Here is a 16,319-nt window from a genome sequence, read left to right as displayed (position 1 = left end):
CACAATATTATAATGTAGAATCATAAAGTCTCACCTACTGCTTCAACCCACTTTCTTGACCACCTTGATTCTTGACCACACATATCCAGTCTGCCTTGGGCTGCATACCCACATCATTGCTTCAGTCACTCTGGGACTCCTTAATTATTCCTTAACGTGTAGAATTAAGGATATGGTTATCCCAAATCACATATATTTGCCTTCAAGTAGCCAATATGGGTGGCTGCATACAACCAAATTTGGAGAAGTCTTAATGTGGTTCTTTATAAAGGCCATGAAACCAGACAAAAGTGAAAAAGAAACTACCACTACAACCTGTGGCCTTTGTCTTATTAGTAGCTCCTTGTTCGCTGCATAGACACATTTAAAAATATGTAAAAATAAATAAATAAATAATAAATTTTTTTTTTGAAAACCATGATATTATGCAATTACATTACATTCTGATGCAGAGCACATATCTGTATACAAACATCGGTCGTTTTCCATTTGATTTGTGTTTACGTGAAAAAAACTTAAATATTAAGTGAATTTCATTTAAAGTATCCACCTCAGTATAAGATCAAAGTAAAACCGTGTGAAATTCAAATGTTCCATATACTGTGAGTATGTGTGTTAGTAAAGCCTGCTCTGAATATATTAATTTGAACTTTGCACAGATTACTGAATTCTAAATACACTTTCCTTAATCAAATACTGTACAGAATGTTCTCCTGCTACTGTTATGTTTATCATTGGTTACTTTCTCTTAATATGTATCTGTAAGCAACGATCCTTCTAACAACAGTTTCTGGTTGATTTTAATTTAGTCATTCTTTTCATCATAGTTAGTGAACTCCAGACATCACCCTTAAAATCAAAATATTTTATTTGCTTTAACAGTGAAGATAAATGCTGGATGTATTCCTATAGCCTAATGGTATCATTTAAACCATAATGCATCTCATTAAGGCAAAACGGCTGTATACCAGCATCCTCAATGTCCCCTTCCAAACACAACACGTGTGCATCCCTGAAGGCTTTTGGTGCTGAACGCTCCCACAGTGAGAGGAAGTGTGGCCCCTTCTAGGTGTCTTGCCTCTAGCACTTACTGCCCTTTTACGTTTGAATGTCAAGTCTCTCCACGCATAAAATGAATTCCCAATGATACAATTCCCAATAAGAGCTTGGCAAATTCCTGACAAAAATATGCTCACTTAGTCTAGGAAATGATACTTAAATGGTGAATTTTACAAAATTTTGTTTATTCATCTTTAAGGGTTTTGTTGGAAATAGGCACTGTTCGGGCTGTCTCTTTTAAAAATACTGTTGAAAAGTCTGTTAGAGTTTCTGCTTTTGTACGAGTTACTGTGAAGCTGTTCTATAATTTTATACTTTAAAATAGCTGCTACAGCATTGTTTGCTTGAGTACGTAAAGGTGTTTTTCTTTAAAGTAGCTTTGTTTTCAGCTTGGGCATTACAGACACACACCAATACATACACACATACATCATCTCCCATAATAATAAAACCATTAGCATTTAAACCACCTACTGTACATTTTAGGGGTACCCTTGTGTCTTTGAGTCACTCTGGCCCCTCTGGGTGTGGCTCATCTACCTTAACTTTAGGTTAATATGTTGGGCTTTTTGAGATGCCGTTCTTCTGAGGTGACAGTATATATGGGTGGGTTCCTAATATGTTACAAAAGTGCTGTAAATTAAAAACTGAAAATTTCAAAAGTTTTCAAGACTTTCTCTTTCTTTATCTTCCACCGAGGAGGCCTAACAAATTGTCTAGTATTATGTTACCAATGTTAGGATTTATGAAATGCTTACAAATGCTTAAAAGCACAGCGTGGCCATGCTTGACAAATTACTACCAATAAATTGTCTAATGTTCAGTTTGTAGAAAATAGTGTATTATATTACAATCTACACTGGAATGCAGCCAATTGGTTACATGTCACAAGCACAAATCTCACTTAATGCACAATAACATTTTAAGAACACACAACAATGTGAATCAGGAACAAAACAAGCATTATTTATTTACCAACATTTCATTTTAAGGTAGGTGGCTTTTTAGCTGCATGCTCTTAGATATTTATTCCAACACTGGTCAGGGCCAAAGCAATATTCTCAGGTACACAGACCTGTTCATATCAGATAAGGGATGTGTGTCTTCTACATTATATACTGTATGTATATAACAAAGTCTTACATCAGGTATTGAGAAATAACAGAAATCCATTTTTTTGCTTTTAAATATTTTTTTGCAGCAGAATGGAAACATACTAGTAATAAAATACTAGTACATCCTCCACCCCCTCCTCCATCTTACTTCAAAGAAGACCAAGGCCAGAACAGTGTTACATACTGTACAAGTTGAAACACTTCTCTTTTGAAATGCTAGATTCCTGCATAGTCTATGTTTGCATTTAAGCATTTTATTTTTTTGTTGTTGCTTAAAATAAATGCTAAATTATGCAAGAATGTAGATCCCAGGCCAGAAGATGACAGTCACTTGTGTAAGATTTAACAAACAGTCATTTTTATTAGGAACTATTCCCCAGTGGCAGGCTTTGATTATCACATTCAGTTATAATATCCTGACTAGCACTATCTGTCCCCTCTGCAGGTTCGGAGCTACATGATTGTTGCTCGTTTTTCTGAGGCCCATCCTTTCCCTCGATAACCTCCCCTTCTTTGTGACTGTCACTCTCAAAGGTGGTGCTTTCTCCTTGATCGTTGTCATATATGATGTCCTCAGGGTTAGGAGCAGGCGGACAGAACTCCTCATCAGGTAGCAACTGATGAAACACTGATTCAGCCTACAAACACAAAAATACAGATAAAAGAGTCTGTATTAAAAACAAGAAAACTATAAATAATTTATTAAAAACAGTTCTTGTTTGAAAGGGTACACATATTGTACAGTACAAACCTTGTCTTCATAGGAACAATATTTAGAAACATAAATTAACCAAGCAACACATGACTAAGAGTTTCTTTTTTGATACAGTTTGTAAAATCACAACATGATATAAATTTAAATCTACAACATATAACCATATCAAGTCAAATCAAGTGGCTTTTATTGTAATTTTAACCATAGACACCTGATACAGTACACAGTGAAATGAAACAACGTTTCTTCAACGTTCTCAGCTGTCCTACAGCTGTCCACATTATGCACTGTAGGGTTTTGCAACACGAGAGAGTGCAGCTCCCAAACCAGGCAACATATTACATGACAGACCAGTTTTCAGATGAAAACAAACAAACAAACAAACAAACAAAAAAATAACGTAGGTTCCTAGATTTGGCAAAATAGAAATAAGCAAGTGTGACAAAGTTATAAGAAGAACTCTAGCATATTTTACAGCACACACAGTAAATCTTAAACCTACACGCTCTTCTTTGGAACCAGGTCCAAACAACAACCCTTTGCACATTGTGCAAATTTACTGGGTTGATTTGCATAAGTACATTAAAACAAACAGCAGTCATCTCTTTTCCTGTCCAAGATATCCAACTGCTGGGAATTATGTATCGATCAGTTCCCACTGACTAAAAAGTCCTGCACCTTGGCTAAATTCTTACCATTCTTTAATAGACATAGTTTGTTAAGCAGTGTGAAAGATGAGAAAAAATAACAATTTCAACTGGAAGGAAGTCATTTAAAGTAATTGCAAGCATAAATATCAGAGCACTCGTATATCAAAGCGAATGTCCCTATAAGAAATAAAGGAAACTCTGATGATTCATTCCACAACCCCAAAATAATCATATAAAAATAATTAATACAAAATGTATAGTAAAAATAAATTAACCTGCAACCATATACATACATACACGAGCCAGAGAGGAAAGGAGTTACTGTGTACGACTAGAACGACTTTCAGACATACATATACACACATGCACACCACTTTACCAAAAGAGACTATTACTCACACAAGCGCATAAACACACACAAAATAAAAAATTTTTTATGTATATACATGTGGTTATATTGTTACAGTAAACAGTACACGCGTGCACGGATGTTGACTATACAAGTGATACACGCACGCACGCACAAGCGCCGAGACTGAGCATGAGAGATAATTACCCCCAATACCGCTTGTATTTCAAGACCTTGCTCGTTTACCGAGTTTAAATGTATATACAAAGGTACTCGCAATCCAAGGTTTCTGTATTGCATTGTGTATCACTTTGTGATTTTTTTTTAATGGGTATAGCATGTGTATGTTGATGCAGAAAAAAGGCTCCACATTATAACCCTAACTCGATACTGTGCATAAATGTCCCACTGAGTGGGAGGACAAAAACAGAAAAAATTGGAATAACATTAATGTGATGCGTTTTATTGTTTCTTTTCCAACTTTTATCAACCTAGGTGTCTTAGCATGTCAAAAAGCTATTTAATCACTCATTTCGGACTCACCAAATTAATAGAGTAATCACTGCCCAAGCCGTCATCAGGGCCTGTGCACACATGGACGTTACTTGGCAGATTGTAGCTGCTTTTGTCAAGGCCAGATGTATCCCGGATGTTGAAGTACAGCACCCACAATACCACAGGCTTCTCTGATCCTGCACAAATCACAATCAAGAAGACTACATTGAGTGACCAGAGACACAGAATGTTGATCGTGTTAAATATTTCTCACCCATCAGATCCTGTAAACTTGCTTAAGAAAAAGGCACAGTTCTGCTCCTAGCCTCCATGTAATTTAATGGAGCAGTAGGCCAGAGTCCATATCTGGCTAATAAATACATAAGTGTCTGAATAGATGCATGTTTGGTGTGTATCAAGTTGAAAGTGTAAAGAGGTCACACAGTATTGTTACCTTTTAATTACACAAGAACCTCCAAACCAAAGAAAAAATTGAGTGTTAGAGAAAAAAAAAAAGGTGTCCGTCTAAAATGTCAGCATGGTCATTACACCAAAGGTCACAAAGTTATGATGCATTGTCCTTTTCTTGCCCAGAGTGGCCTGATGATTTGCTTACTCATTAAAGGTGGTAAATCTATGGCTACAACTAGTTTAAAGTTTTGTGACTGAATGTGAGCAATATGAGGCATAAAAAAATATGAACAAATTTACATGCAAAAAATTAACAAATTTATATGCACGCAGATGTAAGAAAAGGGAATCATAAACACAAACAGGGACGTCATAAAAAAACGATTTCAAAATATTTTTAAAAGTAAATCAGTATTCCCAGCTTGTTAATTAATAATACACACAATTTGTAAGTTAATCTGTGTGGTCTGGGTAATAAGTAGGGAATAACACACTACAAACACACTACATGCTATTATATTACAAATAATGCATGCTCAGGTGCTGTTATGCTAATTACACCTAAACTCATTAGGTAAAATACAAGTTTATGTTGCATACGAAAATTTAAGAAGCACTATGAAGTCCTAGCACAATCCATGTGTCTCCAATAGAATTAGTTCTACCTACATTTTTATTTTACCCATCAGAATTTTTATGCTTTTTATAACAGCTACATTTGCATGTACAGATCTACTTACAACATGAATGAATAAGCATCTGTTTTCCTATTTATCTTTTCTGCCTAACTACTTCTCCTATGCTAGGTTCTTCCTCAAAATCTATTCTGTAGGAATACAGATTGCCTCAATATACAATATTGAGGCATCTTAAGACACAAAGGTCTTAAAATCAGAAGCTCTGGAATAAATCTTGCAAAATATGAGTGTGAGCCAAAGAGTTTCTATACTTCGGTTATATTAAAACTTGTTGACCGCGTCTTATGAGCAGCGTCTCCCCAGTCACAGCTGTGCAGGTGTGAACATGTTACAGTACATCAGTTCATGGTAACTACTGTGTAAGTAAAAATGGATGTGCCATGTGATTTGCACAAAAAAGAGCAGCATGCAGTTTTTGTGTGTGTGACGTTGTATCTGCTGCCAAAACAATTCATGGAAGATGATAAACAGTTTGGATATGTGCAAACAAAATTTGAAGCGATATTCTAAGGAAGATGAATTTTTTTTTAAAGAGAATCATTATTGGTGACAAGACAGAGTATGAGGAAACATCCTCAATCCCAAACAAGAAAAAGTTCAAAAGTCAACCATCAGATTAAAAGTTAATGCCTATAGTTTTCAGGGATTATCCAGGGCCAGTACTGGAACATTATCAGGAAAAAGCTTCAACAATCAGTAATCAAAACAGTACTTGTTACAGTGAGATGCATATTGAAAAGCTGAAAACTAAACTTAGGATTATACACAAAGGACATTGTGATCTTGCATGACCATGCACATCCACACACTTCTGCCCACACTGCCTAAAACTTCCTTTTGAGGAGTCCTGATCTAGCTCCATCTGACCTTTCCACTTTTGGTGACTTGAAAGCAGCCCTATAAGGATGGAGTTTTACTTCTGATTGCACACCACAATCAAAGCTAAAGGGTCCCAACTAAATATTGAAGTGAACTATATTTTATGGAAAGAGAGTGCCCTACTATACTGGGTCTGTCTGGGTTTGACAAAACAAAGAAATTTTGCCACACACATATGATCAGTGTTGGGTGTAATGCATTACAAAGTAGTAAGTACTCTACTTGGATTACTTTTTTTCGTGAAACGTCGGGCGGTCACTTGCGGCGGCTCAGAGAGCCTAAGACCGCTTATCAACTACGCGGTTTTGCGGAGTGGCTGTAAGTACGGTTCATCTTCATTTATTATCATGGGTTTTGGCGCTGTGATTGCGTTTCCATCTTTCTGCACATAAGCCCTCGCGGAAGCCCGTGAGATAGGGGTATTACGTGAGATAGGGGTATTAGTAGTTAACAGATTATGGGCCAAACTTCACTGAGTAATAATGGTAGAATAATTATAATGGTAACTACTCTAACCAGTTACTTTTATCAGAAAGTAACGCTGTAATTTTACAGTAAAAAAAATGTAATTTTGCAATGTAATTAGTTACTTAAAAAAGTAACGTCCCCCAACACTCGATATGATTAAAATTTTATACACAAGAGCAGTCATTTAAAATTCTGATAGGAAATTTACAGTAACATAGTACAGTATTGTAGGAATTAGTGTTCATTTTGTCAGCTATTTTGAATTTTAGACTTAGCTTCAGGATAAATGTCCCTGTTAGTCTTAATCATATTTTGTCAATTTTATCCTATTTTTGTTAAGTCAAATTATAGTCGACTAAAAGTGTTAGCTACAAAACAATAGCAACAGTATGGACAATAGTGTTTTGAACCTTTTTTTATATAAGAATTTACACATTTGGACTGTTGTAGGGATAGCTCATATGAGTCAAAAACATTGTCTAGCCTATTAGCTTATTGGGTTTGGCAACTGTTTAACTATAACTATAACTATTTTACAACATAATTATGTTAACATGTGGTAACATAATTACCACAAAGAGGCTGTAAAACCTTTTTTATGATACGCCTTGATGCGTCTCTTCAGGTTTGTAGTATTTTATCCCAGCAATTGTGTGCCCACACTGTTTCCCCTCTGATATTACTTCATATTGGCTTTTTTTCCTCTCCAGTTCAATATAAAGAAAGTAACCCAAATATCGGCTCTTCTCTTTGGCCACCGTTAGGGAGAAAGCGCTCGCTGCTCCTCCCGCGTGCGTGAGCTCACAGACGCCCCTGATTGGCTGTAGAGCCAATGTAGGAGCACGAAGTACCTCTCATCCCTCCTCTCTGAGAGAGCTCGGCCAATCAGCTCTCTCTAGGCCTCCAGCTGTGAGAGGTTACAGCATCAGGGGTGTCTGTGAACAATAATAGGGCGAGCACTTAACCACTGCGCCACTCGGAGGCCCTAAATTTTTTTTAAACCACATTTTAGTCTTTTTTTTTTTTTTTCAACAATACTGCATGCTGATTTCGGCCACTATTTATTGATATTTGTGACGTCTCGTCATCGGAAAAAAGGTCGTCAACAAACTTTTTCCGTCATTATTTTTATTGATCAAATTAACACTAGTAGGAATTTAATAATACTTATTGTTCTTTACGAAACTGTTCAATACACATATAAAAACTGACAGGAGTCTGTTTCTAACATTAATGCTGAACCATATGTGAGGGAGCTCTAATTTACAACGACAAGTGAGACAACAAGAGAACAAATAAACCCTTAACATTTCAAGGTTTTTTTTTTAATAGTGACAAGTTGATTGTAGTGAAGGATGCTAACAGAACAATATACTGTTTTACGATATACTGTGATATACTTAAAAAATATATATTTGGTACAGAAGGCTTTGTTAACAATTACAGAGGTCAAATGGTTCTTGTAGTTCTTCACCAGGTTTGCACAAACTGCAGGAGGTATTTTGGCCCACTCCTCCATACAGATCTTCTCTAGATCTGTCAGGTTTCGGGGCTGTTGCTGAGCAACAAAAGATCTCTCCAAAGATTTTAGGTCTGGAGACTGGCTAGGCCACTCCAGGACATTGATATGCTTCTTAAGGAGCCACTCCTTGGTTTACCTGGATGTGTGCTTTGGGTCATTGTCATGTTGGAAGACCCAGCCACGACCCAGCTTTAATGCTCTGACTGAGGGAAGGAGGTTTTTGCCCAATATGTCACAATACATGGCCCTGTTCATCCTCTCCTTAATACAGTGCAGTCGTCCTGTCCCCTGTGCAGAGAAACACCCCCAGAGCATGATGCTTCCAGCCCCATGCTTCACTGTAGGTATGGTATTATTGGGATGATACTCAACATTGTTCTTCCTCCAAACACGACAAATGGAGTTAAGACCAAAAAGTTCTACTTTGGTCTCATCTGGCCACAGGACTTTCTCCCATGACTCCTCTGGATCATCCAGATGGTCCCTGGCAAACTTCAGACGAGCCTGGACATGGGCTGACTTAAGCAGGGGAACCTTCTGTGCGATGCAAGATTTTAAACCATGACTTCTTAGTGTATTACTGATTGTAGCATTGGAAATGATGGTTCCAGCTCTCTTCACGGCATTGACCAGCTCCTCCCGTGTAGTTCGGGGATGATTCTTCACCACAAGGAATTCAAATTCAAATTCAAATTTTATTTGTCACATACACAAACATACACAGTACGAAATGTAGTGAAATGCATTATACGACTGCCATTGACCCTAAAAGAGAGTTAAATTTTACAAATAAGAAATAAATATGAATAAAAGAAATACGATAGAAATTAAATTACAAAATTAAATTAAACTAGGAAAAATAGAACTAAAAATAAAAATAGAAATGTGCTATGAAAAAATAGAACTAAAAATAAAAATAGAAATAGGATGTACAAAATAGAAATATACTGTGCAAATTGAAATATACTGTACGGTGTGTGCAAATATGCATGGAACAAAGTGTCTTAGTGCAGAGGTTATTAAAGTGTCTTTGTGCACTGGTCCAGGATGTAAACGTAAAACTGTAAAATGTAGTGTAGTTGTGAAGGTAGGTGTGCAAAGTTATTAAAGTGTCTTTGTGCAATGGAGATCTTCCGTGGGGCCCCAGTCCAAGGGACATTGACAGTCATCATTAGCCTCTTCCATTTTCTGACAATTGCTTCAACAGTTGTTCTATTTTCACCAAGCTGCTTGGCAATTGCCCCGTAGCCCTTTTCAGCTTTGTGAAGGTCTACAATTTTCTCTCTTGTGTCTTTTGACAGCTCTTTGGTTTTGCCCATGTTGCTACTTAGACTTTGGCTGATTGTGGGGTGCACAGGTGTCTTTATGACAGCTAACGACCTCAAATAGGTGCTACTAATTTAAAATCATGAGCAATGTGTAGCTGGACTATTTAAAAGCAAAATAACAGGTCTTTAAGGGTCAGAAATCTGGCTGATAAGAAAGTGATTAAATACTTATTTGACACAGTAATTCACAAGTAAATTGTTAAAAAAAAATCATACAATGTGATTTCTGGATTTTTCTTTTTAGTGTCTCTCACAGTGGAAATGCACCTTTGCTAAAAATTGTAGACACCTCCATGATTTCTAAGTAAGAGAACTTGCAAAATCACAGGGTGATCAAATACTTATTGACCTCACTGTATGTATTTATATACATACATATATGTACATATATACATACATATATATACACACACACACATTTACACACATACATATATACTACCATAGTGTATATACACGTGGACAAAATTATTGGTACCCTTCAGTCACTGAAAGAAAAAAAAAAATCACAATGGTCACAGAAAAAACTTTAATCTATCCGTTCTTTTCACTTGCGTGAGCTTAGAGAGGCCCCTGGCTGCAGGAGGCTACAGCATCACCCAGGAATCAAACTAGCTATTTTAAGATGATCGGGCGGGCAATTTACCCACTAGAGGGCCCATGCTAACAGAATGATGATGTGACTCTCACCTTGTACAAATTCCTCTGTGGAGTTGCTGGGTACATAAAAGAGCCTGGAAACAACAGATGCCAAATCTTCATGAGCTGAGCCTGATGACGAGCAGGTCAGGTGGACCAGATCTGTTAAAACAGCCCACAATTAGGCTAATTAATAAATCTTTATTTTACTCCTATTATACTATTTATAAATACAGTTACAGCAAACCTTGGATTGCGAGCATAATTTATTCTGGACGCATGCATATTTTAAAGCAGTCGTATATCAAAGCTAATTTCCCCCTATAAGAAATAATAGAAACTAAAATGATTCGTTCCACAACCCAAAAATATTCTTATAAATATAAATAAATAAATAAAAAAAAAGTAAAAAAAAAAAAAAAACTGCCTTTTACCATTGAAAGGAATCATGACTAGTGTTATTAGACGATAAAAGAAGCAGGAGCAGGAGGACTACTGTGTAGAACAAATTTCTCACACACGCGCACACACATCTTTAGTAATTTTACTGCAACAGCGGCATGCGTCTTCGCAATCCAAGGTTCCACTGTATATCCTGATGTTCTTACTTGAGCAGTATAATAATTGATTTTCCTAAAAAGTTAACTCTTATTCATTATACAGTTGATATCATGTGGATATAATAGATTTAAAGTTAAACTGTACTTACACTGACTGTGTAAATTGCACCACAGAGAAAACAGTGACTTTCTGATCTTTCTATTTGAACCTTTAAAACTGAGTTTTACATTCCTTCTGCCCATTCATGTCAATTTCTGGAAAGCAATATCTGCTAATTACATTTTCTTCACCGAGATAAAGTTATTGTTTACCCATTCACCCTCTGAAGCAATGGCTGATGATAATATCAGTGTAAAATATGTAACAAAGGAATAACAGTCATCAGAACAGCAATAAGCAGTAATTTACTGGCAATAAGCTTAAGCCATAACATATTCCCCTTTCTTCCAAATTAGCATTTTAAATTTGGAAGAAATTAGCATTTTAAAATAGTCATAATGTTTTGAACCACCCATATAAAAAAAGTATGTAGTACCAATTCACTGTATTGGTTTTAAAAGACCATTTCATATTGAATTAAATAAGGAGCCTTTTCCACATTCCTGAACTGTTCACAGAATTGTCCTGAATTTAAGCTTTTGACAGTTCTTTTTACTTGAGCATTAGCTGTGAAATGATAAGATGCACTTATGAATCACCTCGGACTCCACTTTGAACAATGCCAAACTCATGCTGAGGTGTCATGAAAAGGCAGCAGACCCCCCAGCGGAAAAACTGAAATTTTGGGGGAAAAGGGTAGTCTGAATGCTTAGAAATGTCACAGCGAGAGATTGTAAAAATTGTCATGGTTCAACTATCAACTGTTACACATTAGCTACTACACAGTAATTTTCTGGTAATATCACCGTATGCAGTGTAGTTTCTATTACTGGGAGTAATGGTACAACCATCTGGTTCGGTGCGCCTTGGGATCCGAGTGAATGCAATCTTGCTTTAACTTGTGCTGGGCAAAATTTCTTTGTTAATTCAACTTAATTGAATTAACAGGTACATCACTCATGACTTTGCAAGCAACAGATTCAAAGAACATTTCAAAGATATTTTGTAGTGGTTTAAAAAGTCAAGGTGAACAGGTTGATCAAATTATAATTCAGTATCACATCCTAAACAGGAATTTGCTGGCCCAACTTGCATCATTTCCAACTTTGGTGCACTTGACAGATGAATTGAAAACAATGTTCAGGTTTTGTTAACAACATACAAATCAGCTAACTTGTACAGTATATGTATGTTTCAAAAATACATATCCATTTTCTTTCTCGAAAGGTCAGTATGTTGATGAATCTAAAGCTACAGTATATCTAAAGTATAATAAATTATAATTGTAGATGTTTTTCTTGATTTATTTAGCAGCTATATCACTTCGATGTCACTTCACAAGAAAAAACTTTGATTTGGGAATAAAACAGGACTTCTGTTTCTATATGTATATATTTTCTTTAAGTGCATTCCTTATATGTTGAGGCAATTATGGCAGGTTTGCTATATTTTACAAGTTTATACAAGTTAAATATATTAACCTGTTAAAATCAAAATAAATGAAAAACATATCCGGCATTTTACACTACACTGTACCCAAAAAATACTAAAGTATGGCTTAAGCGTACCATTACACCTCTAGTACTATTAGTCTGCAGAGTTGAACATGTGTACATATGGTGCGATATGTTTTTGGTACTGGTTTTGGATTAGCCTTATAATACAACTTCAAGCATGTCGATGAGTTTGAAAAGTCACTGGTTATTTTTTTCAAACCACATTGCCTCCACCAAGTTCAGCAATATCATGTTAAGTTGTAATGATGCAAGTTCTTAACTTAATTCCAGTAATTTCTTTATTTTTTTCTTTGCTTAATGCATACTCTTCAGTGACTTTCTTTTTGCCAGGCAGTGTATTTATTTATTTAATGAACAGGGATAGATTTAGTCATGGATTTCGTATTTTGTAAAGCACACTAAGTGATATGGCTAATGCATCCGTTCATTATGATTGATAATTCATAAAGATTGCAGGCTACCAACTGCTGACACTATAACAACAGTTACTGGCATGGGTAACAGATTCAATGTTAAGACCATGGCTAATAGCTGTCATGCTGTGTCACTTGCTGTTTCTTAGCTAGTCTCCTGAGAAATCTGTTTCACAATTCAGGTTTTATCCAATTTGAAAATTAAAACCTACAGGCCACAAAGTACATAGAGCTAGTCTTGCTGCCTTGTCCAGAGTCATGCATTATGTTCAACTTACAGGTTCCAGGCATGCACGTCATGGAGGCGGAACTGAGCTCCACCATCCTTACAGCTGGAGAGGAAGGCTCAAGAGGAGGCACTGTAACCAACGAAATCTGCACAATAGACATGCAAAGATAATAAACAGGGCAAATGTTAGAACAAAATACTATTATAACTCAATACCAGACAAAGCTAAGCATTTTGGGTTTGCCAACAGTTTAACAAATACTGAAACCATCCAGAGACAGCTGCACACATGAGGATTAAGAAAAATATCTCCAGGGAATGAGGGAAAATAAACATGAATGAAATGTGAAAACAGCAATAAAGTCTGATGTAACAAATACTGTAATAATAATGTAAGGTGATGTGCAGGTCATGCAGGTCCTCCTTGACTCGCTGATCTAGTCTATGTCTCATGCTAAATTAGCTTAGCAGAGCTTCTCATCTCTTGGTCTGTCTGTGTCTTCTCTGCTAGCAACTTCCAAGACTGTGTTCTGTGAATTTTTGCCAGAAAAAGCCATCGAGAATAAAATACACCTATTTACTGTACTTATGCACTCTATTTATATTTTAATAAATTATTTTAATTAAGATTTTTTCTTTTATTTAAAACCAGCAATTAAATTGAGGCTGGGTTCCTTTTTGAGTGTGATTCTACCTTCTCATTAAGAATAAACTGATGAAATAGGTTTAAATATTTGAAAACAGACAAATAGTGTTCCAACTGTTTTACAGCCACTCAAAAACATGTGAAAGGGTAAGTTAAGCATTGGAGAACAGTTAGGCAGATTGTGAACACAATGTCCCATTAGCACAGTTGAATTTTAAATGTGTAAGTAATGTTATCAACTGTAGGCACAAACACAGCTTCAGAGTTCACTAAAATGTTGGCCACCCTTGAAGTGGTAACATTAGTTTAATTTTACACTCCATTATTGTTTACCTACTGTAGCTAAAAGAGGTTACAATGTGAATTGACGACAAATAAATGCAATTTTAATAACCTTTGATTACCAAAAATACTGCTACGTTAAAGATTTCAATTACCAATTGAATGACTGTAACAACGCAAATTAACGTCAGCAGTGTGAAATCACTTTAACTCATTGTTTAATAAGTTAGATTAAACTGTTTGCACTGCACCGTACATCCAGCATTTATCTGCGATTCACATTTATTTTTAAAGAGGGAAGGAAGTAAAATCTCATGATTTTTGACAATGCTCTGACAGCACTGGTTCATCTTGTTCTTGAGACACTTTTTGCAATTGCACTAGTTAAATACAAAGTACCCTACAGTCATATTGAAACCAAGCATTTTGTAACCAAACTTTTTATTAAAATATTTCAATTTCAAATGACAATTCCACTAAAATAACTTATTTGTCTAATAAACAGTTGCAGTGCAGTGAGCTGGTTTCACTGTAACTGTAGAGGACTTTGTATTTAGGAAAAGTTATAATATTGTATTATTAAATGCTAAAAGAAAATGTGCATTATAGTTAATGAAAAGTAAGTAAAACTAAAATTAGAGTAAAATTAACTAGAACTAACCACAATTAACAGGCTAAAATGTGACTAAGAATAAAACTAAATTAAACTAAGCTGCCAAAAATCATTCCTAATCATAAGTAGTCAGCATTAATATGGCCATATCACATTTGTACAGTATAATAACTGTAAGAGAGCAATCACAAAGCTTAAAATTCATATTTCCTGCTAAACTGTTTTGGATATCACTCTGAAAGGTAGTAAACAAACACTACTAGGATAAAAAAGAAACAATACTACAACAGCAGAGAGAAAAGCAGCCGCTGTTCGTAGTACCTTTCAGTTTCCCATCTTCCATTCATTTTTAAGTTTTATTAGCAGACAACTCAAGCAAAACCTTTGAAAATGTCCATAAATATAAATAAAATAGGATCTATAGAACATACCTGAAATTTAAAAAAATTAAGCTGAAGGCTGGTGTAATAACTTTGAATAAAATAAAACCCTTTCTCCTGTGGAAAGAAATTCTCTATGTACTGTAAGCAGTTACAGGTAATGCAAGATGCATTTTAATGCTCATTTAATGCATCTCGACTGTCCACTTATGATGTGATCACCTACTGTAGGATGCGTTATAATGCCACGTGTGATCGGGGCCAGTAACCATGACCTATAGACAGTACGAATCTTACGATTTTACTTCTGTAGGACCAAAAAATAAATAAATAATGCTTTTATATTAAATGGATGTTATTAATATTCATTAACCCATACAAGTTAAAAAAAATCTATTAGATCAAGTGGACTGACTGCAAAGTGCAGAAATTATATCTCTGGTTAAACCATTAAAATGTGTTGTATGAATATTTTGCTTTGTCAAAAAGTCGTGTTATTTCTTACTTTATTTACATTTAAGTATCAAGTATGGAGTTTGTTTTGTTTCAAAAGTTTTAAATAAAAATAATGACTCCATCTTTAACTTTTTTTTTTTTGCTTTTTTTTGCTGTACTCTTGCCATTTACACATTTTTTAAAGCAACTGAGAAGGTGATATTTACTCTAAATCTCTTGGTCATGGAGTGGGTTTAAGAGTTTAAGATTTAAGAGTTAGCCACCTCCAGCCCATTAATGGTGGATTTGCATCTGGCATGGAGGAACAAATGCTGCAGAGAACACATCAGGGAATTTCTATTGTACTGTAGTTGCGTTACAAAGTTGACACAAAATATAGGGGTAGCTAGAAAACTGTTCATAGATGTGCTTAAAGGTATTGAAGCCATTATCTCTTACTTATGTAAATATCTTAAAAAACTATGGCAATTTTTTATGAAATAAAAATATAATGTACAGTACCATGTAAGCGTTTGCACTTCTGATCAAATGTTCTGTTGCTGTAAACAGTTAATTGAGCAGATGGTGAATTGCATATGGAAATGCAAACCTTCCTCCGATGTGCTTTGGTTTGGAAGCATGGAAGTATGGAAGGAGGAGAAATGGGAGGGAAAGAGAAACATGGGGAAACAGGAAAAATAAATAAAAAAGACAGACAGACTAGCCACATACAGTAAATCTGTTCAAGTACCTGCTGATCAGACTCAGGTAAAATTGACCGGTCTGTAATGACCACTGCTCTGGATATCTGCCTGT

The 16,319-nt window shown here is 35.6% G+C and overlaps 1 protein-coding gene across 1 annotated transcript in view; it reads right to left on the bottom strand.

Annotated features, from left to right (window-relative positions):
- Positions 1-2,004: 2,004 nt before the first annotated feature.
- chm (CHM Rab escort protein) overlaps positions 2,005-16,319 on the bottom strand; it is a 59,308-nt gene continuing 44,993 nt past the window's right edge. The window contains exons 11-15 of the mRNA XM_053478926.1: positions 16,255-16,315; positions 13,197-13,293; positions 10,380-10,490; positions 4,432-4,580; positions 2,005-2,812 (exon numbers count right to left, since the gene is read on the bottom strand). Coding sequence (XP_053334901.1) covers positions 2,537-2,812; positions 4,432-4,580; positions 10,380-10,490; positions 13,197-13,293; positions 16,255-16,315 — 694 coding nt within the window. The 3' untranslated portion in view covers positions 2,005-2,536. The remainder of the gene's footprint in view (positions 2,813-4,431; positions 4,581-10,379; positions 10,491-13,196; positions 13,294-16,254; positions 16,316-16,319) is intronic.

The sequence above is a fragment of the Clarias gariepinus genome, chromosome 19 (assembly GCF_024256425.1).
Source record: "Clarias gariepinus isolate MV-2021 ecotype Netherlands chromosome 19, CGAR_prim_01v2, whole genome shotgun sequence".
NCBI lineage: Eukaryota > Metazoa > Chordata > Actinopteri > Siluriformes > Clariidae > Clarias > Clarias gariepinus.
Note: the sequence above shows the minus strand (reverse complement) of the source record. Positions and strands in the feature narration are given on the sequence as shown.